A 27,956-nucleotide genomic window follows, 5' to 3' on the forward strand; every position below is an offset into this window, starting at 1 on the left:
TCTACGCTGAATCCTTTTTCTTTCCTTTTTGTTTGCTAGCCTAGATTTGTTCTGTTTTGATGATTTATTTGCTCTAGCACAACTCTCGTCCCTTTTCCCTGGATTTTGTGGTTGTTTGTTTGTTTTGTTATATTGTTAATCACGTTTATTGTATTTTATTATTATTGTCACTTTATATAATAAACAACTTTTCATGATAGTTGATATCTATCCTTATAAATTTCTCTCTTTAATTGTATATAATTATTATAAATCTCCTTTTTGCTGGCATTTGCGCTGTTGACTTTTCCGCGCACTCGCGCACACATTTTCTTTTTTTTACATTAAATGTTACATCCATGCCCTAGACAACAATTGGGGTCCTAACACTGTGTTATCGTGTTGTTTTCAGTTTCAGCTCTGACTGTCTGGTAACATTCCTTTCAGCACATGTTGTGCTGACGTCACTGTACCTTTGAACAGACCTCAGGAGTTCAGATTTGGTTTCACAGCATTTGAAGAGCTTGAAGATCAGACAAAGACAGCGGTAAGTAGCTTAAATATAAAACTATATTTTAATGAAACGTATAGACGGTATGTTCAAGGTGTCTTAACTGAAAACACCTAGCATTGACATATCTTAGGTATCAGTACCATTGTTTTGTCTCAAGACGTACACCAGTAATGTTTTTTGTTAGGTGTATTTGTAAAAACTACTTGAATATCTTAATATAACTAATGCCTAATTCTGGCTCAATTTATACACTATCCGAGAAACCACCCCATGAAAATCTGAGTAGGCTACTTTATAATGTGTTACAATACTGTTTATTATTACAATTAAGACAACATAGGATCTATGAATGTTTTTTTTTTTAGATTAAACTTTAAATTTAATCACTCCGACATCAAAAAGTTTGACTGATATTTTTCCTAAAAGCCAAATGAAACACTTCTTTAATCTGTGTATGTTTATAGTGTATTGTTTTAAGTGCCACACGACATATTTGATTATCTAATAACTATAGTTAAGACAATGAATAGCCTAGGTCATGGGCAAGCCCAAACGGAATCCACGCCCGCGAATTTGCGGAAAACTCTGCGGAATTCCGCGGATTTCTTGCCCGTCTTTGAAAAGCACACATAGCCCGCGGTTGAGCGTGTTTGTAGCCGTCATTGACAAGAACACACACGTTTATGTAAGCTGTACCTTAAACCCTGCGCGTGCTGTTTGCTGTGACGTTTATAATGATAGAGAGAACGAACCATTTGATATTTAAGATTAAATCAAACTTTCCGCGGCGTTAAGGTCAAGGTCGGAGATGTCGTCTATGTGACGCGAGGACGCGACATTCAGCACTCAGCACATGGTCATTTATTTTCAAATCCGTTTACAAGATGTATGCTCTTGTTATGTTTAATATAAAGTTTACATTGCGTTGTAAAAATGATAAAATTATCGTGCTAAATTAATAACGAGAACGCAATAACGCAAGCTTTTTTATTCTGCCATATAACACTATAAACAATATATAATTTTATATAAAAAATATAATTCTATCTTGACATGCACACCTGGTTTATGTTGATCCAGTTTAATTCAGAGGACATATTGGTTTTGGTGTATTCATTTTTATTGTAAGCCTTATTCCAACCCTGTTCCTGGAAGGCACCTGTCATCAGATTTCAGTTCCAACTGCACAACACACCTCAACCTGCTAATCAAGTTGTTCTGGGCTACCTAAAAATTAGAGGCAGGTGTTGAGGGTTTGAACTAAAATTTGCAGGACATGCGCCCTCCAGGAAAAACATTGGAGACCCATGGAACAGACCATAAACACAGGCAACTAACGGGTGCATCCCAATTCAGGGCAGTGGCCTTCCAAGGCCATATTTGAAGGCAATGACATTACCGGGCCGTGATTCACACGCAGCCTCCAAATGTGGCTTTCATTTTCTCTGAACCTAAGGATCCATAGATGGATCCTTCACTGCCAATCCCAAGATTCAATGCATGTCTGTGACATCTGAGTATTTTGAAATAAACATTCAGAACTGTAGTAAAATAAAAGTGTACATTTAGCAAATTAAAGGTCACTATTTTACTATAAATTATGTTTTATTGATTTGAATTAATATTATTGCTGCAATATTGTGAATGTTGCGCTTTACTTTTGTATATTTCTAAGGTTGGTATTTTCTTATACTGTTCACTGTGAAAAAATTCCGTAGAAATTGCAGCTGAGTTGCCGGTAATTTACCGTAGATTTACATTTATGTTTTTACTGGCAACATTTTGTTCAAAGTTAAATGAAAATTAAACATTTACAAGTCTTTATCTTTACAGAGTAAAACTAAAAAACAGCATCAAGCAAAACATTCTGGGAAACAAAATCTGGACCAAAAAACAGAAAAAGGTTGCTGACGATTTCTGGTTCCCAGAATACTTTGCATGAGGCTGTTATTGTATAGTTTTATTCTGTAAAGATAAAGACTTGTTAATATTTGAAATTTATTTAACTTTGAACAAACTCTTGCCAGTAAATAACATAAATGTAAATCTACGGTAAATTACCGGCAACCCAGCTGCAATAACATTGAAAATTCTACGGAATTTTTTTACAGTGTTGGGTTGTTTAATCTGCATCAATGTGTCATATTTTCTTAAATAAAATAAAAAAAATATCTGGCTCCATATTTATTTTGAAAAGTCTGAAAGGTCTCAGTTGTTTTGTAAATTAGACCGTCTCATTTCAGTTTGCTTCATGAACTTGTTTTCAAAGTCTGCATCCTTAGAAGGATCCTCCCCATAAATTGGGATGCACCCAATGGGTCAGTTTCCAGGCAGGGTTTTCAATATAGGCCTGAGTTAGGACTTTTAAGTCATTTTTACAAACGTATCTTACAGAAAACAATACGTTGTGCATCTTGAGACAAAACATTGCCACTGATATGTTGAAATGTGCAAGACATTTTTAAAAATGCATTTATAAGACATAAGCCTTTATAGACATAAAGGTGCGGTTTCCCGGACAGGATTTAGGTTAATCCAGGAATAGGCCTTATTTATATTAGTTTTTACAAACACACCTTACAAAAAACACTACAGGTGTGCATCTTGAGACAAAACAATGGCACCGATATATATTAAAATTAGTCAGGACAAGGTGTTTTTAAATTAAAGCAGCTCAAACATGCATTTTAGTCTGGGACTAGGATAAACCCTGTCCGGGACACCACCCCAAAACCTTTAAATTGACACTTCCCAAAGTTTTTCAATTGACACAAAAAAAATATATATTTTGTAAACCTGTAAAATGTCTGTATTAATTATTTTTTATGACTGTCCTGGTCCATATCCACTTTCATTTTACAGATAGAGAGCAGTTTACACATCATGTTAATATTCCATGCAAAGAAAATCAAACAAAACGACTTGAGAATTTTTTATTGTGGGAATTAACCAGTTATTTCTCGGATTCACCATAAAACAGAAACAACAAATATTTTCACTAAAACTTTCACATTTTCTGTTGACAGCTGACATCAAAACATTATCACTATGGCATACTCTACACAAACCCTAGCTAAGGGCTGCTTTGGGAAAATATATATGGAGAAGTATAAGGATTCATGTGCTGCTATGAAAAGAGTCCCTGTAAGTCTCCTCAGCAGATCTGACCTGGAAAGAGAATGCAAAGTATATGAGTATGTATATATTTATAAAACGTATTTACTGTTGTTACTTTTACTTTAATAAACTTAATGCATAACCAGAACACTTAATATTCAATCCCCAGTAAGGCCCGGCATCCCAATGTAGTAAAACTTCTTGGTAAACCTGAGCTTAAAGACTATAAGTGGCACATTCCTATGGAATTCATCTTTGGAGAAGACCTCGAGACAACCATCTTTAAATCAGCAAGCTCCAAAGTACAGGTACCTGTAGCCTACTTGTGTCTCACCAAAACTTTACCCCCAAAAAATCATAAGCTGTATTTCAAGTCTTCTACAGAAACATGCAGTGGTGCATATTAGACTTGAACATTTTACAGAAAGGTAATTTCCACAAAAAAAAAAAAAAATGTTGAATTGATGAAATGTTCCTTTGGAAAAAAACTCAAAAACAAAGCAAAACACAATATTGATTATTTTATGCAAGCATAAATGCAAAAGTTCAGTGGAAATAAAATAAGCATTTTTGACTAGTGTTTGGTTCATGTAATTGTGGAAATGAAAAGCTCCTGTTTAGCTCAGAGCATTTGGTTAGCAGCACAAACGGTCATGGGTTTGAACACAGTGAATAAAACTTTATACCTTGTAATGCCACTTTGGATAAACGCGCCAACCAAATGCGTTAATGTAAATAATAATTGTTTGTGTATCTTCAGTTGAATCCAGCGGTGAGAGCCACGATCATCACTGGGATGTGTGAAGGTTTGCTTCATCTTCACAGTAAAGACATCGTCCATCAAGACCTCAAACCTGATAACATCATGGTGAGTCAAACATGAATTCTGCTTATCAAGCTATGAACTAAATGAAGAGTTTGGTTCCAAAAAATAAATCAATTTTGGGTAAAAATGTGTTTTATATACCAAAAAAGTGACAAGATGAAAACCACTATTTTCTGTTAATCAATATATAAATGTGCATTCATCATTGCCATTTGAAACATATAAACATTAATGGGATTAATCAAAACACTTACTTTGTCATATTAAAAACACCGTCATTGCTGCTGTCATCCTTGGGACGTCGTCACTGAACTTTATTGACAGCGATCAGCTGTAAAATGTTTTGGTCCTGCTCGATTTTCGTTGACTTCTCGTAAAATAATGTAATGTTTTTCATAAGATCCCCTGGGGTCAATGTTTTAGCATGACAGAAACTTGATGCTGTCGTGTTAGAACAAACAACAGCCGGCATTTTTCCTTCGCCCGAGTGCCTCTCCCATAAATAATTCGATTTTGATAGCTTGGGCCCTATCTTGCACCCAGCGTAATTGACTTTGTCAGTGACGCATGTATCATTCATATTTTGCACCGGCGCACAGCGGGTTTTTCCCTCCACAGACGCACGTCGGCAAACTAGGGAATGAACTTGCGCTCCCTGGGCGGTTCACCGCAAAAAAGAGGCGTGTTCCAGCGCAAACCATCCCTGATGCTATTTTGCAGTTTCAAAAAACAATTGCGCCACTGACCAGAAAAAAAAGTTTAAAGTCAGTGGCGCGTTGCGCGTTGTTCATTATGCTATTTTAAGGGCGCATGCTTGACCATAATGTATAGCGTGCACAACACGCACACACTTTGCATCTAATCTACACAGATGCAACAGTTATTTTTGCAAATCATAAATTGTTACACTTAAAAATATTAATACACGAACTTGAACGTTGGTCTCCTCGGCTGTAAACCGCTCCTGGCGTACACCTGGTAAATCCGTCATAATAATAGCAACCCGCCATGGAACTTGCGCCCTTGCGTTTAAAGGGAATGTTGGATAGCGTTCTGATTGGTTTATTTGACGTTACGCCCAAACCACACCTATGAATAATGAACCTACTTCAGACCAACCCCTTATTGATTTGCGCCCGCCGCAAGAGTTATTTCTCATGCCGGGAAAATAGCAACAGCGCCCAAGATTCGCCCACAAACTCACTTGCGCGTTGCGCTTCGCACTTGCGTTTCAGATCGTTAAAATAGGGCCCCTTATGTTTCTTCCCTGCCACAGAAAACCACCACAGGTTTATCATTGCCATCAAAAGTATTATTTTGTTTGTTTGTTTGTTGATCATGAAGTACAAAGTAGAAAACTAGGAGTCCGTGTGTATTCAAAGTTCCGTCATTATTGTTTACAATGCGTGGAATGGTGTGCTGTGATTGGTTAAGCAGATTTATTATATTCTGCAGAGAAGGAGGACTGGCATTTGTCGAGGTTTGGAAAGATGACAGAATAACACCGCGGATATTGGATTTTGCGTAAAATTAAGAATTTACTTTTTAATACTGACCCTTTGGCCGTAAATTTTTTTTTTTAAATGCCGTGTATCCCGTTTTAGAACCAAACTCTTCAAATATTGATTCATTTCATACCTTAGGGATCGACATTGTATCAGATCTTGCTGCTAGAATTTCTAAAAAAAATTAACAAATTGTGGCTTACAAAAAGTGTGCAAGCATTTCAATTATTATGGATATCAACGATCAGAAAGACACTAGAAAATTTGAAAGCGACTTTGTCCACAGTTCCTTCAGTAATGCCATCATAAAGGAAAGACTATAAGGATCAAATGTTACAGTAAATGGTTGACATGAATAAAGAAACATCTCTCTGCTTCAATTCAGGTCGAGCATGAAACCCATCGTGCCGTGATCATTGACATGGGACTGGCAAAGTTCTTAAAGAATGGGCTCAGCTCCGCACAAAATATGGGCAACGAAGCGTATTCACCTCCAGAGGTCCTGCAGATGGGTGAAGTTCGTGACAAGCGTTCAGATGTTTGGGCCATGGGTAAAATCATCGCTGAACTCTGTCTCAGGGTCAGGTTACCGACTCAATATGTGTCTGAAACCAAAATTCAAGAAACTCTTAAAGATCATGCATACTGCAAAGTGGTGTCCAGGATGGTGGAGACCAATCCAGCTTTAAGAGCTACTATGGCTGGAGTCATCTCAGAAATTAGGAGAGTTGGAATAGTGTCAAAAAAGGACAGCAAGCCAGGAGACGCTGTAACACAGAGAAAAGAAACAAGGGGAAATGCTCCAGCGGCAGTCATCCCAGCTGCTTCGGGTTCACAAACAGACATTAAGCCAAGGAACTTCATTGTACCACAGAGAAATGATATCAGGGGAAATCCTCCAGCAGCAGTCATCCCGGACATTAGGAAACCTGTATCGCCTCCAAAAATAGACATTAAGCCAAGAGACGTCACTGTACCACAGAGAAATGAAATGATGGGAAATCCAAGGCGGGGTCAGCAAGTATCTGCGTCACCTAAGATGGATTTCAAAACACCTTATCTACCAATTTATCGACATACTGCGCCTCAAAATAGGGAAATGGGAAAGGCACCATTTGTCCAAATGAAAGGACCAAACTTGAATGATAAGATGTCCCTAATGTCATTTCCTTGCCCTCTACCAGAGACTGGAAAAGTGATTCAGAGACGCTATAATGAGAGGAACGAACAGATGGAATATAAAGAGATCAACACCGAGGGAGGGAGAATCACTAAATATGTGAAAATGCCTAAACATCCTTAATGTATTTTTGTCAGAAAAATGCACAGTTACATTGTTGATGTCTATTGGCAGTGGTATTACAGGGTTAACCAAACACAATAACCTCATCATCTTGTTGCAGGTTGACATGACTTGAATAACAAAAGTTTATTCAGGTAAGAAAGTTGACAGATAGTCAGTTATCAGATATTTTCTCTGTATAGAGAAACAAGAAGGAAGCCTTCCTCAAAATTACTTTTTGTTGTTACACGGTAAATACTGAATCATATGTGCAATGTAATCACTTTATTATTTTTTATTTATTTGATGAATGAATCATTAATTTGGGGAAAAAACTATCCTCCACATTCAGATGACGCTTTTATTCTCAGAGACCTTTAGCACAATCTGGAGGGAGTTTCTCTAGATAAACAGTGAGTCACAAAACAAAAACTATATGAGAGTCTGTTGGCACTGAGGAAAAAATGTTGTTCATCAGGAAATACAGTAATGCAGAAGATAATGCCCTGAATAATTTCTCTTTACTTCTGAGTATGTGAAATGTATTTAACTATATGCTTTCGGTTGTACTCCGATATTGGTAATACTATGTTTTTGCCTTTAGATTTTTTTGTTGTAAGATCAAAAACACATTTTGGACAATTTGGTTTTGGTCTATAGGGATGGGATGTCAGTCATGTTTTTTTACAATCATATGTTTTTTTTTTCACTTCATAGGAACTTATTTGAATTAGCCAACTTGTACAAATACAAGATCATTGGGGTGGTTTCCCGGACAGGGATTAGCTTAAGCCAGGACTAGTCCATAGTTTAACCCCCTAAGACCTGGATGACCACATACATGGACATCACATTTTTTTGTTGTTTGCACCATAAATCTTTGCAACTGAAACCTACGTGGACATAACACTGCATCATGTTCAAAGAAAAATACTGTATTTGGTTATTATTATATTTATTGGTTCTTCCTAACCCCAAAATAGCTGGTAGAAATCTGAAAAAAAGACAAACCAAAGCTCGGGTCTTAGTCTAATCCCTGTCCAGGCAACCGGCCTGTATTGTCTATAGGAACATTGTATGATTGGCATCTGCAAGCTGATCGGTTCACTTCCTCTGAGAGCGATCTTGTGTTGTGAAACTGTTTTATTAAGTTATTGTTAAAGGAACTGTATTTGGTGTTTTCGACTTTTGTATGTTTTATGATACTGATCTTGGATTGCCCTCTTAACCTGACCCTAATGTAAAAAATTGAGCATTGGGAAAGTAAGGAGTCTGACATTACTTTTGTTTAAACAGTAACTTTGTTTTTGTTTAGGCAGTTAAGTCTTGTGTATTTTCTTTTCTTTTGATTGGAAATAGGAAAAAGATTTTCTATGTTATTTTGACATGGTCAGCTCCTGAATAAGCTCCTTAATAAACACATTGCTGTTTTTGAAAGTTGTTTACTTTTCCCAGATGCTCACTTCTTTTAAAACAGTATTAAAAGAGTTTTCATCAGTTCTGGGCTCTTGTTCACTTTTTTAAGTTAATTTACCGTAATTTTTTAATAATGCTCATTGAACCTTAACATTTCACAATATTAACAGCTTTGAAGACTGGAAATATAAAGTTTAAAAATACATTTTATTAAATTATTTATTAGAGTTTATTAAATTAACAACTGAAAAGTGTTTGGTCTTTATTAGCACTGTTAAACATCCACTTAACCAATTTTGATTGACTTGGAGGAAATAGCACATAACTTTATAAAGCATTAAATATACAGAAATAATGTAAATATTGAGGATATACAGAACTGTGCAAGTCTTAGATACAGGGTTCCCACACCTTAGTTACCTTCAAATTCAAGGACCTTTCAAGGACTTTCCAGGTCCAATACCCTTAAATTCAAGGACTAAATGTGGGGATACATTTCAAGTGAGAGCAAAGTTACATCATGTTACCTTTTAAGATACATTGTTACAGTTCCCTTTCGAGGGAACTCACGCTGCGTCACTGAGGTGACACTTTGGGGACGCCTCCAGGGGTAAGTGTGTCTAAATGTGTATATCAAATTCAACCAATGGTGAGGCTTAACGACAAAGACAGGGTGACGCGGGAGCCAGGAAGTATATCGCTATCTGAAATATTGCTAAAGACAGCATTACAGGGACGCAGGAAGTATGGCAAGGGAAACGCAGCGTCTCGTTCCCTTCGTAGGGAACAACAGTTACATACGTAACCCGAGACGTTTTTATTTGTCAAACACAACTATGCAAAAAATAGATAGATAGATAGATAGATAGATAGATAGATAGATAGATAGATAGATAGATAGATAGATAGATAGATAGATAGATAGATAGATAGATAGATAGTGTAGGATAATATCATAAAAATTCTAGACTTTTTAATCACACATGCTAAACTGTTTCGCTTTAAATGCTTATATCTTCTGTATCTGAATGTTGATTCATACCAAAATGCTTTTTTGCATAGTTGTGTTTGACACATGAAAACGTCTCAGGGTATGTATGTAACTGTTGTTCCCTGAGAAGGGAACGAGACGCTGCGTCTCCTTTGCCATACTTCCTGGTTCCCTGTAACGCCGTCTTTGGCAATATTTCAGATAGCGATATACTTCCTGGCTCTTGCGTCACCCTGTCTTTGTCATTAAGCCTCACCATTGGTTGAATTTGATATACATACGCACTTACTCTTGGAGGCGTCCAGAAAGTGTCACCGCAGTGATGCAGCGCGAGTTCCCTCGAAAGGGAATTGTAATAATGTATCTTAAAAGGTTACATGATGTAACCTTGCTCTCACTTGAAATGTGTCCACATTTAGTGCTTGAATTTGAGGGTATTGGACCTGGAAAGTCCTTGAAAGGTCCTTGAATTTGAAGTTAACTAAGGTGTGGGAACCCTGCTTTTTTTTAAAGGTACCATCCCAGTGACAACTTTTGTACTTTTTTTGGGGAGTATATGAGCGAGTCAATCTTCTACTGAATCTTTTTCAATTTTACTTTTAGTTTCTTTCTTGACTTCACATATCATTATTGACATGTGGGGGGAGAAATGATTCCCTCTCTAAATTCAGAAACATCACATGAATGTAATAAATATAAGTTTCTTTAAAGTATTCAACAATTTGTACTTAAAAAATCATACTCATACTCCAGGCTTAAAACAGTGATTTTATCTAATGCATTATATTTGCTATACTGAGAAAAGAGAAAATAACAACATCCAAAAATACTTTTTAAGTGCATGTATTAAAGGAACTTGTCTTTAACAAATCTCACATGAAAGAGGAATTATTGTCATGTCAAACAGACAAGACAGACAACATTTTTTTACACTTTACTGAGTTCAATGTAATGCTCTAACAATCAGAACACAATACCACATGACTAGTCAATGTATGTCGTATCCAATAGAAAGAAGTTCTAAAGAATTTTTTTACATGCTGTTAACATAATTGTCTCAGAGCAGGAGGTCAATCATGCAGTCTAAATGTCTATGGAAATCAACAAACACACTGATCTAAAAATGTTTTAACAATGGGTTAAAAAACTTGTTCATGAAGTGGTTTAGAAGAACAAGCCATTTATTCAATAAATTACACGAATGAAGAAGCGTCTAGCCTATTTCAAGAAAGAAATCAACATTAAATCAAGTTATTTTAACTTAAAGAGAAAAACATTTTGCTGAGTACATTTTATAAGAACAGCACAGCAGATATTAGAGAAACTTAACAAAGACAGAATTAACTTTTCAGGGTATTTAAGTTGAAATTCAGGTTATTATCACATAAAGTTATTGTCAGTTTGTCTCCAGAGTACTGCGGTGACAGAGACCTTTATAAAGGCAATCAGTCAGCAATGTAATACATGCATCAACATTTAAAAGTATATAATGGGGATAAAAGCCACCTCCTCAGGAAACAAAGCAAACTTTGCAGCATTGGAAAATAGAAACGTTGGAAAATAGAGACCTCTGCTGGTGAAACTGAGAATATATTTCTGCTCATTCAACAGATTCTGTTGTAGAAACTCAGGTATCAGAGACCTTAAATATTAAATTTACTACACTCTAAAAATGTTTGGGTTATTTTTAACCCATAATGGTTAAATATTGGACAGAACACATACTGGGTTAAAAATTACACAATGCTGGGTTGTTGTTATGCAACCATGGGTTGCGTCAATTTTAACCCAACATGTGTTCTGACATTTTATAATAGGTATAATGAGTGTAGGTATAATAAAAAGAACTAAAATTCATTTTTCATATTAATAGATTTTTATTAGCTTAAAAATGTGTACACACACACAAGGGTTTTTGGTACATGAAGCTTCCTGACTTTCAAATACAACAGCAAGACATATAAAACTAATACTGTAAAACCTAACAGTTAACTTAACTCAAACCATTTAAGTAAACCGGTTGCATTAGACCATTTAAGTTTTAAAACACATACATTTAAGTACTGTGAACTTGAGTCATGTGCAATTATGCACTTATATTTAAGTAGTGTGAACTTAAATATAAGTGCATAACTGCATATGACTCAATTTGTTTAAGTTCACAGTACAAACGGATGCAACCGGTTTACTTAAATGGTTTGAGTTGAATTAACTTTTAGGTTTTACAGTGTATAAATAGCTAGATTACAATTGTTTACCAAAATGTATACCTCATTATTTTATCATTGTAATGAAAGAAAGTATTTAAGACAAATCATGCTCATATTCAACAAATAAGATATTCTACATGTTACTTTTAGACAGGTGCTGCACAGAACCTTTCCAGTTAATAACCAGTTTTGTGTCGACTTGAAAATCTTTAATAACCCCATGTATAAAAACTAAGCACAATACAACATGTATTACAATAAATGTATGGGTATGAAGGAATGTAAAATGATTCCTAGAAGTAAAGACATACACTGTAAAAAAATATGCAGCATGAAGTTAAAACAACTTGGTTTTGCAAGTCAATTCAACCTACTATTTAAAGTTTTTATAAGTTAACATGAAGTTAAGTTGAAGTTGTTAAGTTAAATTAACATAAAAAAAATTATTTGACAAAAATGCTGCATATTTTTAAAGTCTACTTTATATACACAGACACACACAGTACAGTACACATATTTTTAAAAATCCTATATAAATGTAAAAAAATTTTAGATTGTAGTATTATAGCATATTTTAAAGATAACAGTGTGTCAATCAATTTTTGTCCACAGGTGGAATATAACCGTGACCTAGGACTGCCCACATTCCAATATACAGCCTTTCTTTTGGCACATGAAGGAGGAAATTTGTGCTATCCACCTCCTGATGCTACATTTTAATTTTAACAACAGCATTTTAATAATATCAACCATGTCAATGAACTTGTTGCAATGCATGCTGGGATCTTTCAAACCCTTGTTTATTGTAAAAATGTCCAGATTTATACAGTGAGCAAAAATCTTCTTTGGACTAATTCGCTTACTTTATAGACTTTTGGGGAAACAAATATAAATAACAGAAACATTTATGAATATCCAAGTATTCTCAAATGATGGAACAATGTTTGAAGATATTTTAATGAGATTTATTTGTTTGTTTGAGGTTTATATATCTATGATATAATTTTTTTTAGTGGATTTCAATGTTTACATTTAACTAGACTGGTGAGATTTATTAGGGACAAAAGTTCAATGCCCTACGTAGTATATGACTAAATATAGATGTGAAAACACTCCTCAAAGGCAACCACGAGGTCAAATACATGCAGTTAGTTTATCAGCCAGCAGAGGGTGTGTTTTAACACTTTTACAACCACAACAACAAACCAATTCTGGTTACAACCAACAAAAGCCAGTCGATCTACCCTGTTGTTGGTTATGGTTCAGTGACAGTCCAAATAAGTGCACTCCATAAAACAGTGTTTTCCAGCACGTGTAATTATTGAATCAACTTTGAATATATGAATAAAATTATTATTTATTATATGCAACAAATCAAAAGTGTGTACACACAAAAATTGAATTTCTAATTTTCATGCACTACTGAGATCATTCTGACCTAAAGATTCATCTCAACATGCCTAAAAGTAGTTTTGTAAACAGAAAAGCCAAGGAATACCAAGAATGTCTGAAGAACCAGTAACCAACATGCTTTAATCTAAAGATGCCATCTGTTTTGCCTGCATCTGGTGAAAATAAATATTTTGTGTCCCTGATGCAATCAAACCATACTGTCATGGTTAAATAAAGTTAATGCATGCATTGAAAAAACATGCAATGATTAAAAATCTGAATTAAGTTTGCTATCACCGAAACATAATATTTTTTTCATTTTTAAAGAATGGACCATTATGAACTTGAGGTTGTTTCCTTGGCGATGGTCCATCAATACAATGAAACCACCTGAGGGTGTGGGCATCATGTGGCACACTGAGAATCTGAATCATCACTGGGGTGTGTCATCGGTGAAGCACCTCTGATGATTGGCTCACAGAGAGATACATTACCTCATAGCAGAGGAAAAAGAGATGAGGTCATACTCACCTGACTCGAATTCCCAGATCACAGAAGCATTTATACTCGACGTAAACCCCCAAGTGTTTATGTGAGCATGTGCGAGTGAGGAAGAGAAAGGGCCATTAGAGTCAAAGTGCTCACAAGCAGGAAAATATGAGACTGCACTGATCATTAATAATTATTTTTATTATTATTATATTTAAATAAGAAATATGTACATTTGAGAATAAGAAAATGGTATTTTGAATACATTTTGTTAGAATAATTATTATTGTTGTTGTTATAAATATTTAGGGGAGACCACACCTCAACTACATTTTTGTGTAAATTATTTTGAAAATAGCTCCACATCAATAAACACAATTGCGTTAATGAAACATTGAAACATTTACACAAATGTTTTCAAGAAGATGTTTAAATGTTTTTATATAACATATCAAAACATACATTTACTGTTTTATGGATAAAATTTCCCTAACAAGTCTACAATATGCATATTAAATAAAGCAATTATAAATATTTGGTTTATACTGTAAATAAATATTTAAATATATATCACAGCTTGTAAATGTTATGGTTTGGTATTAATTAGGTTAAGGTTCGATTTAGTCGACTGATTCATCTTATTTTGTGATATGACACCACATCACTGTGAGTCTTGTGTGCTGACAAAGACACTCTACTAGATGATGTCATATTAGGTCATTATTTACAGAATGTGGGTGTAGTAGGTCTAATATAATGATATATCTGGACATATAGGCTTCAGAGACAATGCAAAGCACAGACTGCCAAAAGATGCTTCGAGTAAACAAATGTGTGCCCCGCTAAAAAAGACAAATGAAATGAATGAAAAACTTTACAAATAAAAGGCCCAGGCCCATAGACAGGCTGGAGCTGAAGGGAAACATGATCTGTTATCCATAGTTGATATTGATTTGGGCCTTGAGCTCCCAACAGACACCATTAATGGAGGCAGATGACCTTTTGGACATACTGACTGTGACTAAGATGCTGGCACAGATCCAAAGAGTGTGAGAAACACCCTTCCTGTACATCTCGTATCATTGTCTGATGCTGCAGTCTTATGTGGACAACCTGTTAGACAGGCCGATTCCAGATGTGCTTACCAATGTAAAGAGTTACAGATGAGAGTGTAGATACTAAAGCTGATCTAATTTAAATATCTTTCCTAAAGAATATGGTAAGGACAACAATATGGCATTATTTTAATTTGATCGTAAAATAAGCAGCAAATAATTCGGAAATAAAATTTTATGACGGGGAGAAATATTTTAGATTTGCGACATGGTACCTAATTTGTACAGGCCAGGCTTTCTTGCTTCATTTGAAACATAAGATGCATTTTATGAACGTCTCAGATCTTGCTAAGGTGACGGTGAACCTGTGACGTCTGTGCCATCTAAATCTCACTCCATCAATAAAGCAAAGAGGGACATATTAAATATTAATACATGCATCTATTTGTCATTTATAAAATGCAAAAGCTTTAAAACTCAGAGCTACAAAGCAAATTTTTTCTATTTTAAGGTTTAAAGGTCCAGTGTGTAAATTTTAGCGGCATCTAGTGATGAGATTGCGAATTGCAACCAACAGCTTAGCCCACTGCTCACCCCTCGCTTTTGAAACGCATAGAGAAGCTACAGTAGCCGCCACAGGAAAAACATGTCATCGTCGGAGACAAAAAATTTTGTCCGTTAAGAGCTTCTGTCAAAACGTGGTGGCACAAAATGGCGACTTCCACGTAAAGGGGGTTGCACACCGGACGCGCAGCTCGGCACCACGCAGCGCCGCATCAAGTCGCGTCTTGGACATCTCCGAGGTATCGTAAACCGGAAGTGCACATTAAATAGCGCAAGCTTAGTCAGATAGCGTCTACTTCAAATTCAAAATATACGTTAGCAGCCAATGCTAATCGTTAATGATTTGGGACAAATATGATGTTATTTAATGTTAAACTATGTGAGTGGCGCTATGTGGCGTGACAGGGAATTGAGCAACTTCCTGAGACAAAGCTGGACAGGCCCCACCTGTCGGCGCCAGTGTGCGTATACTTATAGAAAACAATTTTAGAACTGCGCGGAGCTGCGCATCCGGTGTGCGACCCCCTAAAGGGGACCCTTGTGCATGTAGATAAAAACAACTCATTCTAAGGTAATGAAAACATAACAATTCATTATAAAAAGGTCTTTATACACCCATAATAATGTAGTTTTGTATATTTTATTGCATTTCTGTCAAGAGATCCTTCTAAAAATTACACACTGCGCCTTTAAAGTTAAATTTCCAGCTACACAAATGCTTCAATGTGTGGTTTGTATTTTTATTTTATATTTAAACACCTGCTGCTTGAATGAGAATATTTTTGTGAATAAAGATAACAATCATTTTGTAATAGCTGTTGGGTAAACAAGTAAACACCACAAAAACAGTGTCGTACTTTTCAGACAAGAGTTAACTATTAAGATGGTACACTCTATAACAGTGCTTCTCAAACTTTATCCTTGTGTATGGTGGTCCCCATTTGTGCCCTTCATGGCCCCCCCAAAGAAAATTTATGACATAAAACATTGTAAAACATAAATTTTGAATCCAATTAAACTTTATTTGGTTAGTAGCCTTATTTCTTTAAGTTTTTATTATACAGAATTCATGATAAATTAATGTATTTTATAAAATCTCATAACACTGGGCCCCCCTGGCACCATTTCAGGGTCCCCCAGGGGGCCACGGCCCCTAGTTTGAGAACCACTGCTCTTTAAAATGCTGGATTATTTTCAAATGCTGGGACAAATCCCGTCGCTGGGTTAAATTAAACCAAATGTGTTTATAGCTGAAACAAAAATTGGGTTCGTCCCTTTATGACTTGAATGCTGGGTTGAAAATTATGATACCCAGCAATTTTTAGAGTGTAGTGTTTAACAGAAGGGTTGACCAAGATACACAATTTATTAATACGTCCTGATCATGGGGCATGTTGTCACAAACATCATGATACACAAAGATACAGTTTTGTTTACTGTATCTTCTTTTCAGGGCATATATTAGCTGTTAAATGTTCATATGTGACTATATTGAGGTTAAAAAAATTATTTACTGAATAAAAAGTGCTTCATAAAATATAACATTTCTAAAATATCAACGAGCTCTGTTGATTGCAAACTATACATTATTGTGCCTGTTGTGTTTGTAGCTGTTGTTGTTGTTGTTGTTCCAGATTTCATCTTTGCCGCCAGGCGTGGCATCATCAAGACCCTTTGCGTCTGAGAGACGGAAACGAATGGTCTTTGTTAAGAGGTGTGAGAGAAATGCGCGCGCTCTCTTTTTCTTATCAAAACAGCAGGGATTGTGCAGTGCAGATCACGCAGCGTCTGTCGGATAACTCTCTTGTCTCTTTTTCTCATAGCCAGTGTCACTGCTCTCCGTGCACAACGGTGGTCTAAGCAACAACTCAATGACCCGCTGCAACCAACGGCAAACTGGGTGGGCGGACCCCCAAATGTTGACTCTCACTCAAATTGGGGACAGATGTTTGAATTGTTTTACCTAAAAGACTCTCGGATATTAAGGTCGTATTTCTAATCATGTTATGCGTCTTGATCCATCATCAACAACAACAAAAACAGTTCCGATGTTTTTTTTTTCGGAAAGCCAGAGCCTGGTCGTTGAATGTTTGAATGCGCACGTGGTCTCCTTTTGGCTGTGGTTGATAACATGCGCGCGTATTTTCCATAACAAAAGAATATTATCCATTAATGTAATGTTGCCTAATATTTACTGCGTAATATGGATACTCTGGGTGTATAAACATTAGGAGGGAGGTTGCTATAAGATAAGAAGTATTATTGCATGCTGCGGGATAGATGGATGTATGGATGATGGGTGACTCGCTCTGTCTCAGCGAGGCGTGGACTCCGCGAACCAGACGGGGTGGCGCATCACATAGCCCCGCCCATCTCGGCGCAGACAGCCTTGTGTCCCGTTCGCTCTGTGCCTATCGGAATCGGAGAGGGGGCGGGTCGATGGGCGTGACTAGCGCAAAGGGGGGACTCGCATCGAGGTGGAGGGGGCGGGGTAGCGGCTAGGGTGCTGTTCATCCAGTCTCTTGCCAGTGTCTTTGTCTCATACTCTTTTGTTAGCCATGCCTAGCTTGCTGGTTCTAGCAGGGATCATGGAGAAAAATGGGGGCTTCGGCGGGGATTTAGCCGGCTCCGGGTTCGGCAGCGAGGGTCTCCTGGTGCCACCCGAGGAGGACGAAGACGATTCCCGTGCCCTTAGAGTTGCGCTGGGCCAACTGTCGCTGTTGGGTCTTGGAGAGGGCGAGGACAGCGGCGGGGCTCCTGCTGGTGGTGGAGTTCAAGATCGGAGTAACAATAACCATCACAATCACGTCGGAGGAGTCGGAACCGATTCCGGGATGTTACAAGGGAAGAGCAAGTTGTGCGCCCTGTACGAGAGCTCAACCACCGAAACCAAAGGACGGGGCTGCAACATAACTGAGTGCGTCCCCGTGCCAAGCTCCGAACATGTGGCCGAAATAGTGGGGAGGCAAGGTAAGCGCAAATACTTTTGTTCCAACTCGTTCCTTAATGCGCGCTAGGCTAAGCGTTCGCATATTTCCGAAGCGCTGTATAATGTTACTGACAAAGAAAAGGGAGTGGTAATCATTTTTCCTGCGGGTTAGGGTGGACAATGTGCTCCCTTTTCAACAAAAACTATATCACAATTCAGTTGCATATATTATTGCGTTTGATGACACAAACGTACACGTTTACACGGAGCGTGAACTGAAGTTAAACGCGGGTGAGAGAACAAAGTCAGCAGCGCGCACCTCATGGTCGCATTATTCCAGATCCACGCCATCAGTGTCATCATGCAGACGCGCTTCTTTCTTTTCCTTTGTCGTCTGAGCGCGCGTAATTCCTTTTTTCAAATAATGGAACGTTAAACGGTTAACAGTTCAAACGCGCACTGGATACTTTGTAACGCTCGAGCGTCTTTGTTGACAGGAAACATTGTATCGCTCCTTCCTTAAGGCGCCTGTGTAGTTTGGGCTTCATGCAGCACCACGTTGTTTTTGTCACATCAGACAAAGAGAAGTTGTCGGATAACTTTAGCTGACCGCTGCTGCTGCTCAAATTTCAGGAAAGCTCGACGAAAGACAGTCTTATGGAGCAATGACATCAAGAAATGGACTAAAAGTGTTGATATTTTGACAATGTTGTCAAACAAAAGAATTGAAAGTCCGCGCGTGTCGTGTTTGTGCACCCTTGGGAACGGTGTAACATACGAAGTGAAAGAAAGAGAGAGGGAAAGAAAAACAAACAGTGACGTGACTTTGAAGGAAATTCAAAGTTTGGTCATATTTTCATTTTGTGTTTATATTTTTAAATAAGTTGAAGACGTAGTGGTGTGTTGTGAAAACAGTTTTATTTTTTTTGTGACAATGTTGTTTTATAGCAATATCAAAAACGACTTTTTGAATAAAAAAAAGGTAAATTATTTCATGCAATTTTTTGTGTTACACTTGGATCTGGGGAGTCAGACTGTAAAGAGTCACGCCCAGTCTGCCAGTAGTACAGCAGCTCAGGGGACCAGACTATGTCCATTCATTAAAACCATGTTTTACCAGGTTACTGTACTAATAAACGTCCTAAGCAAGTGAAGTCCCTGTGTATGATGACTTTGTGATGCTGTAATGTAGTTTGCATGTCTCTAAGAGGAATACTTGATCTCAAGGGGTGTAACTTAGAAAGCTGTGAGGTGGGGTGTAAGTGCATGAACTGATATTTGCTGATTAAGAGGATTTGGAATGAGGGTCCTTACCTCATTATTAGTTCATCACTTACAGATAGCACCGCTACATCATGTGCTGAAAAACATAATATTTGTTTTCCTACATTGTTAAATTAGGAATAATTTAATTATTATGATGAAGTTAAATTAATATATTATTATTATCCTATTTGTGTTAGTTGTATGGTTTTTGAGCTTCGTTCACCTGCAGTTTGGAGACGTGCTCCTGCGGCGAGAGGGACGGTTCAGCTGTGTATCCTGCTGTCAGTGTTAGACACTCCGTCCAGGTTATTTTTTACCTTCTGCTGTACACAATAAGGTATAAGCCGGTGTGCAGAGTTGTGTCTGCTGAACAGGCCTATAGACAGACAAAGCCTGCCCGGTGCACTCTTGATAAGACATCAATAATGTGCTAATAAACAGATCTAAGCTGTTTATGAGACCGTCTATTAGATCTGTGTAGTACCACGTCTTGTCCTGTCATGAATTCATATCTCAAGAATAACTTTAGAGGCGTTAGGTGTGAGACGGATCAGGTGTCATGTCATGTTGTGGACGTATTTGTTTTTATTTTTTGTCCTGAAATCAACTATAGAACAGTTGAAATCGGAAAAACTCAAAGCACATTTTACAATTCGTGTTCATCTGTGCTGAATATTTTATTTTCTGGTTGTTAACTGTCAAATCCTGGATCATTGCACATTGTTTACTTGCAGTGTAGGCGGGATTCAGGCAACTTTGGTTTTTAAGAGCTAGTCACACATTTTTCACAAGTAGGATATATCAAAAACCGATCATGTGTTATGCAAAATGTTATTTATTATGCTTAATACTACTAAGTATTAAGTATAATAAAGAAGACTTGTTAGAAGTCCTAACGGTATGCTATTTAAATTAAAGCAATTACACAAACTTTGGGCTGTATTCATTAAACATGAAAACACATTTCGTCGTATATTTTTCATTGAACTTTTTTAAATAAAATATCTTATTATGAAATTAAACCTTTAATTGGTTCAAATGGTATTATTAAACATTTGAACATTAGGATTTTAAAATGATATATCTTATATTGTTTACAAAAAACACATGTGCATGCCCAGGTGAAATCTGTGCAATGATTTTGTGAAATACATTTAAACACGCTGTAAAATTTGTTAAGCAGAGCTCCTCTGAAAGTTAAAAGCATTTATCAATATTATTTTAATATATAAAAATCCATACCCATGAATGTTCAAAATCTGCAGAAATCTTGCAGTTGTAGTTTTGTGTGGGCCTGTGCATTGCGTAAGTGACCTTATGACCTAGAAACAAAAATGAATGTGAATGGCAGCCTTAATCACGATCCTCCTTTTCCACTCAACAGGTTGCAAAATCAAAGCCCTGCGTGCAAAGACAAACACCTACATCAAGACTCCGGTCAGAGGTGAAGAACCGGTCTTCCTTATCACCGGACGCAAAGAAGACGTGGCCCTGGCCCGACGAGAGATCATCTCGGCCGCCGAGCACTTCTCCATGCTGCGTGCCTCCAGGAACAAGCTGGGCGTCTCTTTCAACGGCTCTCCCCCTGCACCGTTACCCGGCCAAACCACCATACAGGTGAGGGTGCCCTATCGCGTCGTGGGTTTGGTCGTCGGGCCTAAAGGCTCGACCATTAAACGCATCCAACAGCAAACGTGCACCTACATCGTCACTCCCAGCCGCGACCGTGACCCCGTCTTTGAGATCACGGGCTCCCCGGGGAACGCCGAGCGGGCTCGGGAAGAAATCGAGGCGCACATCGCTTTCCGCACGGGCGGGCTGCACGACCACAACAATGAGAATGACTGCTTGGGCTCCGACGGTGGCAACGGAGGTCTGGAGAGCCGCCTGCAGCAGGTGTGGGGGCTACAGGGGGCCTCGCGCAAGCCGCTCACCAGCAGCTATCGCCAGAATTTCTCAGACGCTGTGGTCGGAAGCGGAGGAGGAGGAGGGGGGATTTACAGTAAAGGTGACTTTACAAGTCCTGGCAACGGGGACAAGCCATGTTCTTACTTTGGCTCCGAGAGCACTCAAAGCTGGGGTGACCCTGACTATCCCAAACAGGTGGCTTACTACACTCAGCAGCGCTCCAAAAGCTTCGGCGGCCTGCCTCTCCCTCTGACCAGACTGAGTCCGGGTCTGGCTGACCCATGTGGCACTGGCAACTCCGTCAACAACTCGGTCGGGTCCACCCATGCCCAAGCGCGCCGCGCCCACAGCGAGCCCACTAGCGCCACCACTGCATTTACAGGCCGTCTGCCCGTGCCAGATTCGCCACCTGCCGTGGCCCGGGACTGCATGACCTGCTTTGAGAGCAAAGTGACGGCCGCCCTCGTCCCGTGCGGTCACAACCTCTTCTGCATGGAGTGCGCCATCCGAATTTGTGAGCTGAACCATCCGGAATGCCCCGTCTGCCACACCCTGGTCACACAGGCTATCCGAATATTCTCTTAAGAGTTCGTTTGTTATTTTGTTTGCGGTTTTTTTTTACTCTGTAGATTCAGTTGATCTCTCTTTTTTTATTTTGTCAGTATTCACTCTGTTCGTTTTTATTATTATTTTTCAGAAAACGCAAAACCTAAACAGGCAGATATTTTAGAAGACACTGCTTGGTTTACTAAAAAAAAGAGGAAAGTATTTTCAGATTTTTCTTTTGTATGTACACATATATACATATATATATATTTTATAAAAGTTTTTTTTAAAACGGAAAGAACTTAGTTCTTAGCATGTTCAGTTGAGTTTATTTTATTTAATTTTTTACTGGTGCTCTTTTGTCCACGTGCATCGTGGACAGCAACGGGAGAAATAATGTGAACGTTTTACGCTTTTCCTTTGCTGGGGAAGTATATCATTGTCATTATTAGTTTAATACAAATATCATATTTTTATTTCCTAAGATTGAATTTTTATAGTTTTACATCCCAGCATCTTCTGCAAAAGAGAAAGTATTCTTTTTGAAGGCAAACTAGAATCTTAAATCTTTGCACCTTAAAACTGATTTGAAGTGATTGTCAAAAAACATCTGCTTAGATGTCTATGCGAAATAGAGGATATAGAAATGGCCAATAGGGGCTGATATATGCTTGGATACACAACTTGATGTCGGTGTGGCTTTAAATTTGGATCATGTTCTAAATGATGCAATTGTGAATTCATACATATAGGGCTGATCAAGAAGTCCAACGTGATATCTGCTTTGCTAATCAATATTCTGACGGGTAAAATTGACGAGTTAAACAGGGAGATCCAGAGTGTTTTATTCCCCTAAAGCTCTAGTGAGCCTATTGTGTAATGTCTTACTGGGTACAATTTCCGTATTTTCGCAAAAAACGTCCCAAAAGCCTTGGAATGCATCCAGGGTTCTGTTATACAGAAGTTATAACTTTATTCATTTCAGTAGCCTCTTATTTTCATTAAGCTCTTTGTAATTGCACTCAGTAAGTTCACAAATAATTTTTTACGGTAAAACGCCGATTACAAACGTGAGGCATGAGATGAAGTAAAATAGGGGAGATGGAGGTGGGGTGACGGAGGGGCTTCGGTAATCTGATCCTGAATAGACCCAGTAGACAAAAGAAAGCAAGACTCCGAGCTACAGTACAATGTAAAGCAACCACTCGCTTGTCCTCGTGGCCCTACATTTGAGTTGCAAAGTGACTGTGTCGTAACAGAGGCAGGTGCTTCATATCATACTTTAAATTGAGTTTTTTTTTTTTTTAAATGGTTGGGGGGCGATGCTCTAATTCTGCTCGCCCTTCAACTGTTCTATGCGACTACAGTCACCAAGCTCCTCCCAAAGAGTATATTGTTTTGTCGCAGTGGTAGTACAATCCCCGGAGCGCCCCAACATGGCCTGCCCTAAGAGGAGCTGATAATTAGCCATACATCAGAGTCCAGGTGCAAAGCAACTGCCGGGAGAAGGAGGGGCCGCGTACAGTGGCGTGAATGCGGACTGCCCCGTCCTGAGCAAAGGGGGCCGCATCCCTCCCAAACGCTCTTTGGGTGCAGCTGGGGCCCCTCCTGTCGGTCTCTCTCGGTCTCTCCCTGCCCCTCGGAGCCATGCTATTCCCATTGGGAAAAGGGGCCTCCTTTGTCCTGCCATCGGGGAAAAATTCAAGAGCAGATTTTATTTCAAAGAGAGAGAGAGAGGCTGACGTAAAGGGAGGGAGCGAACGCTACTTGTTTTGATTTACTCCGAAGCATTTTCTTCAACTTTTCAGACTATTCTCAAATTGAAGTTTCCATGGATTCCTCCTTCATGAGCGGGGCATCACGCCGTGACCCCCTTGAGACAGGCCTGCCTGGTCGCAAGCAGCCAATGGGAGAACAACCTTGAACTCCACAGTGAAATCAGACAATTGTAATTGACAAGCAAGAGGGGGGAAAACGCCCAATTTGGTGGCCGTTCATGCTGAATCAAATTACACACCCACTGCCCGTCTCATCGCAGGCTGGGGGATTTTGGGATAGGGGATTAGTGCGGAAAAAGGCCACTATAAAAGAATCAAGCCACTGAAACCCAGTGCGTTCTGGTCAGTTTTCTCCGGCTGCGTACGGTTGTAGGAGATGTGCTAGGGTAAGCTTGTGATTGTAATAAAAAAACTGTTTAACAATTTGAGCCATTCGAATCTTAAAATATTCCTTTTGAATTTTAATGATAAGTTGACTGTTACAGAAAGTTTACTTGGTTGTTTGTCTCATGTGAATCAATGTATTAAGGCTGTATTGGCACCTGACAGTGTTTATAATTTTTTTTTTATTGATTATTTTTTTGTCGTCTGAGAAACTTACTTTCTATAAGTGTCCGTGTATTAAGGTACTTTGTTTAAACTGAAATATATTAAGTCCCTTTAAGTAACTTTCCAATTTAAGAGACAAAACTGAAGAGGCTTAAACTAAAGCACCTTATTTTTTAAAAGGCAAACAGCATTCGCAATCAAAAAGCATGTAGATTTCAAAATCCATGACAGCTTATGTTATCTTTATATTGCACTTGTGTTATATTTCGCATTGGTTTGATTCTATTTGCACTGTCGAACAAGTTTAAAATGGCGCTGTTTTGTTTTCGAAAACCAGCTTAGTTTGCTTTAAAATGATTCAACAATACAACGTTACGTAAACGTATCAAAGAATCAATCCGTTACCATCATCTCCGGTTCTACGAATGCCAGCACTGATCAAAGCAGACACGTCGTGTTCATGAAAGGAATGTATCTTTGATCAGTTTATAAAGCCAAAACTATTTTGAAAATAAAATGGATTATGCAAACATAAATAGCTCTTATTTTCGAATCTGATTCTGAAGCATTTCTTTGTCTAGTGTATATATACACACACGCAGCATTTAAAAACGTTCAGAGCATTTTGAGGTCAGTAGGTCGGTGTACGCAGGGAAGAGCAATAACTGTTTTAATAGTAAACAAGATGCCTAGTTTTCGATCCAAAAAAAAATGCACTGCCGTGGTAGACGACCCTAAGAATTTCTAAGAAGCCATGAACGTTTCATTTACACGATAAAAGCCTGTTGTGACTTCCCCAGTCTGAAATTTAGCACTTCATAGTTTAGTTTCTTAACCAAACATCAAAACGTCTAATAGATTTTAACGAATGTAGCCTGGATCAATGGAAAAGACGCTGATGTGTGAAATTATTCAATGCAGCGTAACAGGCTTTGAAAGGGATACATTGTAAAAGACTTTATACAGCCAATCACAGCGAAATCTTTTTTGAGTATTATTTATTTGATAGTATAAGACTATATTTATTGACATTTAGGGAGATATATAATATAGACTTACTACCATAGGCATATCATTACGTAAATATATTTCAGTATATAAGCAATTTTGACATTGTAATAGTCTTCACTTTAGTTTTTATTATTGTATAAAGCGCCCAAACGTTTGAAAATATATGACCAAAAAATTAGGGATATTACAATCAGTGGGGGACTGAACTCCCATAGTTTAGTTTGTAAACTATAGTCTATACTGAAAGCATAAATATCTAAACACCCGAAAGTAGAAGCAGGCCAGAGAAAAATCTGTTTTTAAAGAAATATTTGTCGAATTCATTTAAGGTAAACTCCGCGAGCAAGCCGGATCATCATTTCAGAATGACAAGAGCGTTATTGTTATGCCTAATTCAAAACATGAACCGTCCAGGCGAAAAACAAGAGAGGAAATGGGATGAACTAGGAGAGGTCGTCCAGTTTAGGTTTAACAAGAATGTGTCGTCGAACGTGAAGAACCACTGTGAATTTTTTCGTTTGCTATTTTCAGTAATTTCGTGGTGTTGTTAAATAGTTGCAATTCAACAACTTCTCTTTTTAGTTGTGCATGCTGACAAAAGATTTTCCAGAGCGTTATTTACTCTTGAACAGCTGAGATCTGTGAAAGGAAATTATAAGAGCCACATGTGTGCTACAGGATTTTAATGTAGTAGTAACGGTGTATAATGACACCGCTTTATTTTTCCAGACCCAACATAAAGTATCTAATGCACAAAATACCCAGCGAATACCTTACGTTCCACATTCCCATAATTTTAGTCTTACTTGAGGTTTTTATTCGCCTGGTTAGATAAAAAGTATATACTCTTATATGTTCCTACATAGCAGATATCAAAGCTGCATGCATTTATCTATAACCACAGCAGCATTCATTTCATAATATCGCCAGAGAACATATAAATGATGCACTTAAGCAATTATAATTGCCTTTTGGATATAGTAGTACAAAGGGCAGATGATGTATTTGAATGTAAAGAAATGGCCACCCAACCCAAATGTCTAATTTTGCCTTTTTTTGTTTATTTATCGAGCATGAGATTCATGTCTAGAGAAATACCACCATGACTGTTTTGGTTCTTCCTCACAGCATTTATACAAAGCAAAATAAAAGGGAAAAATGTCTTATAGCCGTTTCGTAAGATTCTATTTTGCTAACATGCATTATTATTGTTATTATTATTATTATTATTTCATAGACAGAGGAAGAGTTCAGTATCTGGATGTTATTTATGAATATCTTTAATGAAGCCAACATATTTATAAGTAACTTCTTCGAGACGTTTTGTTTTTTAATTAATAAATTAAAAAGTTAATATATTTCTAAAACGCATGGAGTTGATTTCTACTAAAATGATTAAACTAGAGAATTTTTATTTATAAAAAAAAAATCTTTCACACTTCTGACAGCATAAAACGAGTGGGGTGGGGTTTCAAAGGCTTATATTTTAGCGCCGTTTTAAATGCGTGCATTAACGATAGGACAGAAGATATTTTATAGGATTTTTGGGTATTTTAGTCACTTCAAGTTTGTGCCTCGATACCGCATTTTTGCATAGTAGAAGCAGCACTTGTTGCGTGCTCGACCTTTAACGCCATACATATATCTCCTTTCCCTTTTTTTATTCTTTTGCTTTTCTTGTGAAGCAAATGAACATGCCAGGGTGAGATAAATAGAAAAATGATCGTGCACACACATGCAAAACTCACTAAATGTAACCAACCGATCGTTCCAAAATATGCATGACACTAAATCTGTTTTTCCTCAAATCTGTGGTTATATATTTGTTTTAAAGGATGCAGATCTCAAGCACATTCACAGTAATACGGTTATTTGCATGTAACTTGTATCATCTCTTAAACGGAAAGCAGATTTGTCATACAAATGAGGCTTATGTACAAACCACACTCAAGGGCTAATGATTCCTTTTCATTATAACCGAGAGTGTCTCAAACACGCAGTGAACTTACAAGATTATACTACTAAGGGAAACATAGTCTCAATACTTCATGGTGAACGCGCATCTCGACTTTGTTTTGGCTCTGTGGTGGCAATGATAGTTGTGTAGTGGTTTCAATTTCAGTCAGACAGGAACAGGGAGGGGGGATGAAGACGGTCACTTCGGTGACCTCACTTGGGTTGAGTTACTCCGGTCCGACAATATGTATTTGGTAGCTTCCAGCACAGTAGAAGTGGTTCATACAACTCTCATAGTGGTCATATAGTGTATTAGTTTGGTCAAGCATTTTCTGGTACTAGTGTTCGATTTATTGTTGATATACGAGGGGTTTGCCATATCATAGACGAGGCTAGCCGAAACTCCACAAGTTGTTACATTTCATTATTCAGTATAGTGTCTACAGGAGGCACACAAATTGCAGGTTTTTTCCTCGAAACATGTTTTTTGTGAGTTTCTTTTTCGATATTTGATCAATGCATCTATGCCATACTAGTTTTGATTTGTTATTTTCGAGAAATTGTATTGTAAATGTTTCTAATAAAACCAACAGAAGGATCTGTCACTGCTACCATGTGGTCTGTTTCAATACAACATCAAGTGATTCCAGACAAAAACTTTATTTAAAAATGT

At 37.8% G+C, this 27,956-nt stretch overlaps 2 protein-coding genes across 2 annotated transcripts; both read left to right on the top strand.

Moving 5' to 3' along the window:
- Window positions 1–417: 417 nt before the first annotated feature.
- LOC135789183 (serine/threonine-protein kinase pkn3-like) lies at window positions 418–8,720 on the top strand. The gene is made up of 5 exons (XM_065298875.2): window positions 418–526; window positions 3,520–3,687; window positions 3,780–3,918; window positions 4,371–4,478; window positions 6,327–8,720. The coding sequence occupies exons 2-5, from the start codon at window positions 3,542–3,544 to the stop codon at window positions 7,242–7,244; spliced, it is 1,311 nt and encodes a 436-aa protein (XP_065154947.1). The 5' UTR covers window positions 418–526; window positions 3,520–3,541; the 3' UTR covers window positions 7,245–8,720.
- Window positions 8,721–16,354: 7,634 nt separating this feature from the next.
- Window positions 16,355–27,894, top strand: mex3a (mex-3 RNA binding family member A). Its single transcript, XM_065298874.2, has 2 exons — window positions 16,355–18,310; window positions 20,920–27,894. The coding sequence occupies exons 1-2, from the start codon at window positions 17,899–17,901 to the stop codon at window positions 22,026–22,028; spliced, it is 1,521 nt and encodes a 506-aa protein (XP_065154946.1). The 5' UTR covers window positions 16,355–17,898; the 3' UTR covers window positions 22,029–27,894.
- Window positions 27,895–27,956: the final 62 nt, after the last annotated feature.

This window comes from Paramisgurnus dabryanus, chromosome 13 (assembly GCF_030506205.2).
Source record: "Paramisgurnus dabryanus chromosome 13, PD_genome_1.1, whole genome shotgun sequence".
NCBI classification, from domain to species: Eukaryota; Metazoa; Chordata; class Actinopteri; order Cypriniformes; family Cobitidae; genus Paramisgurnus; species Paramisgurnus dabryanus.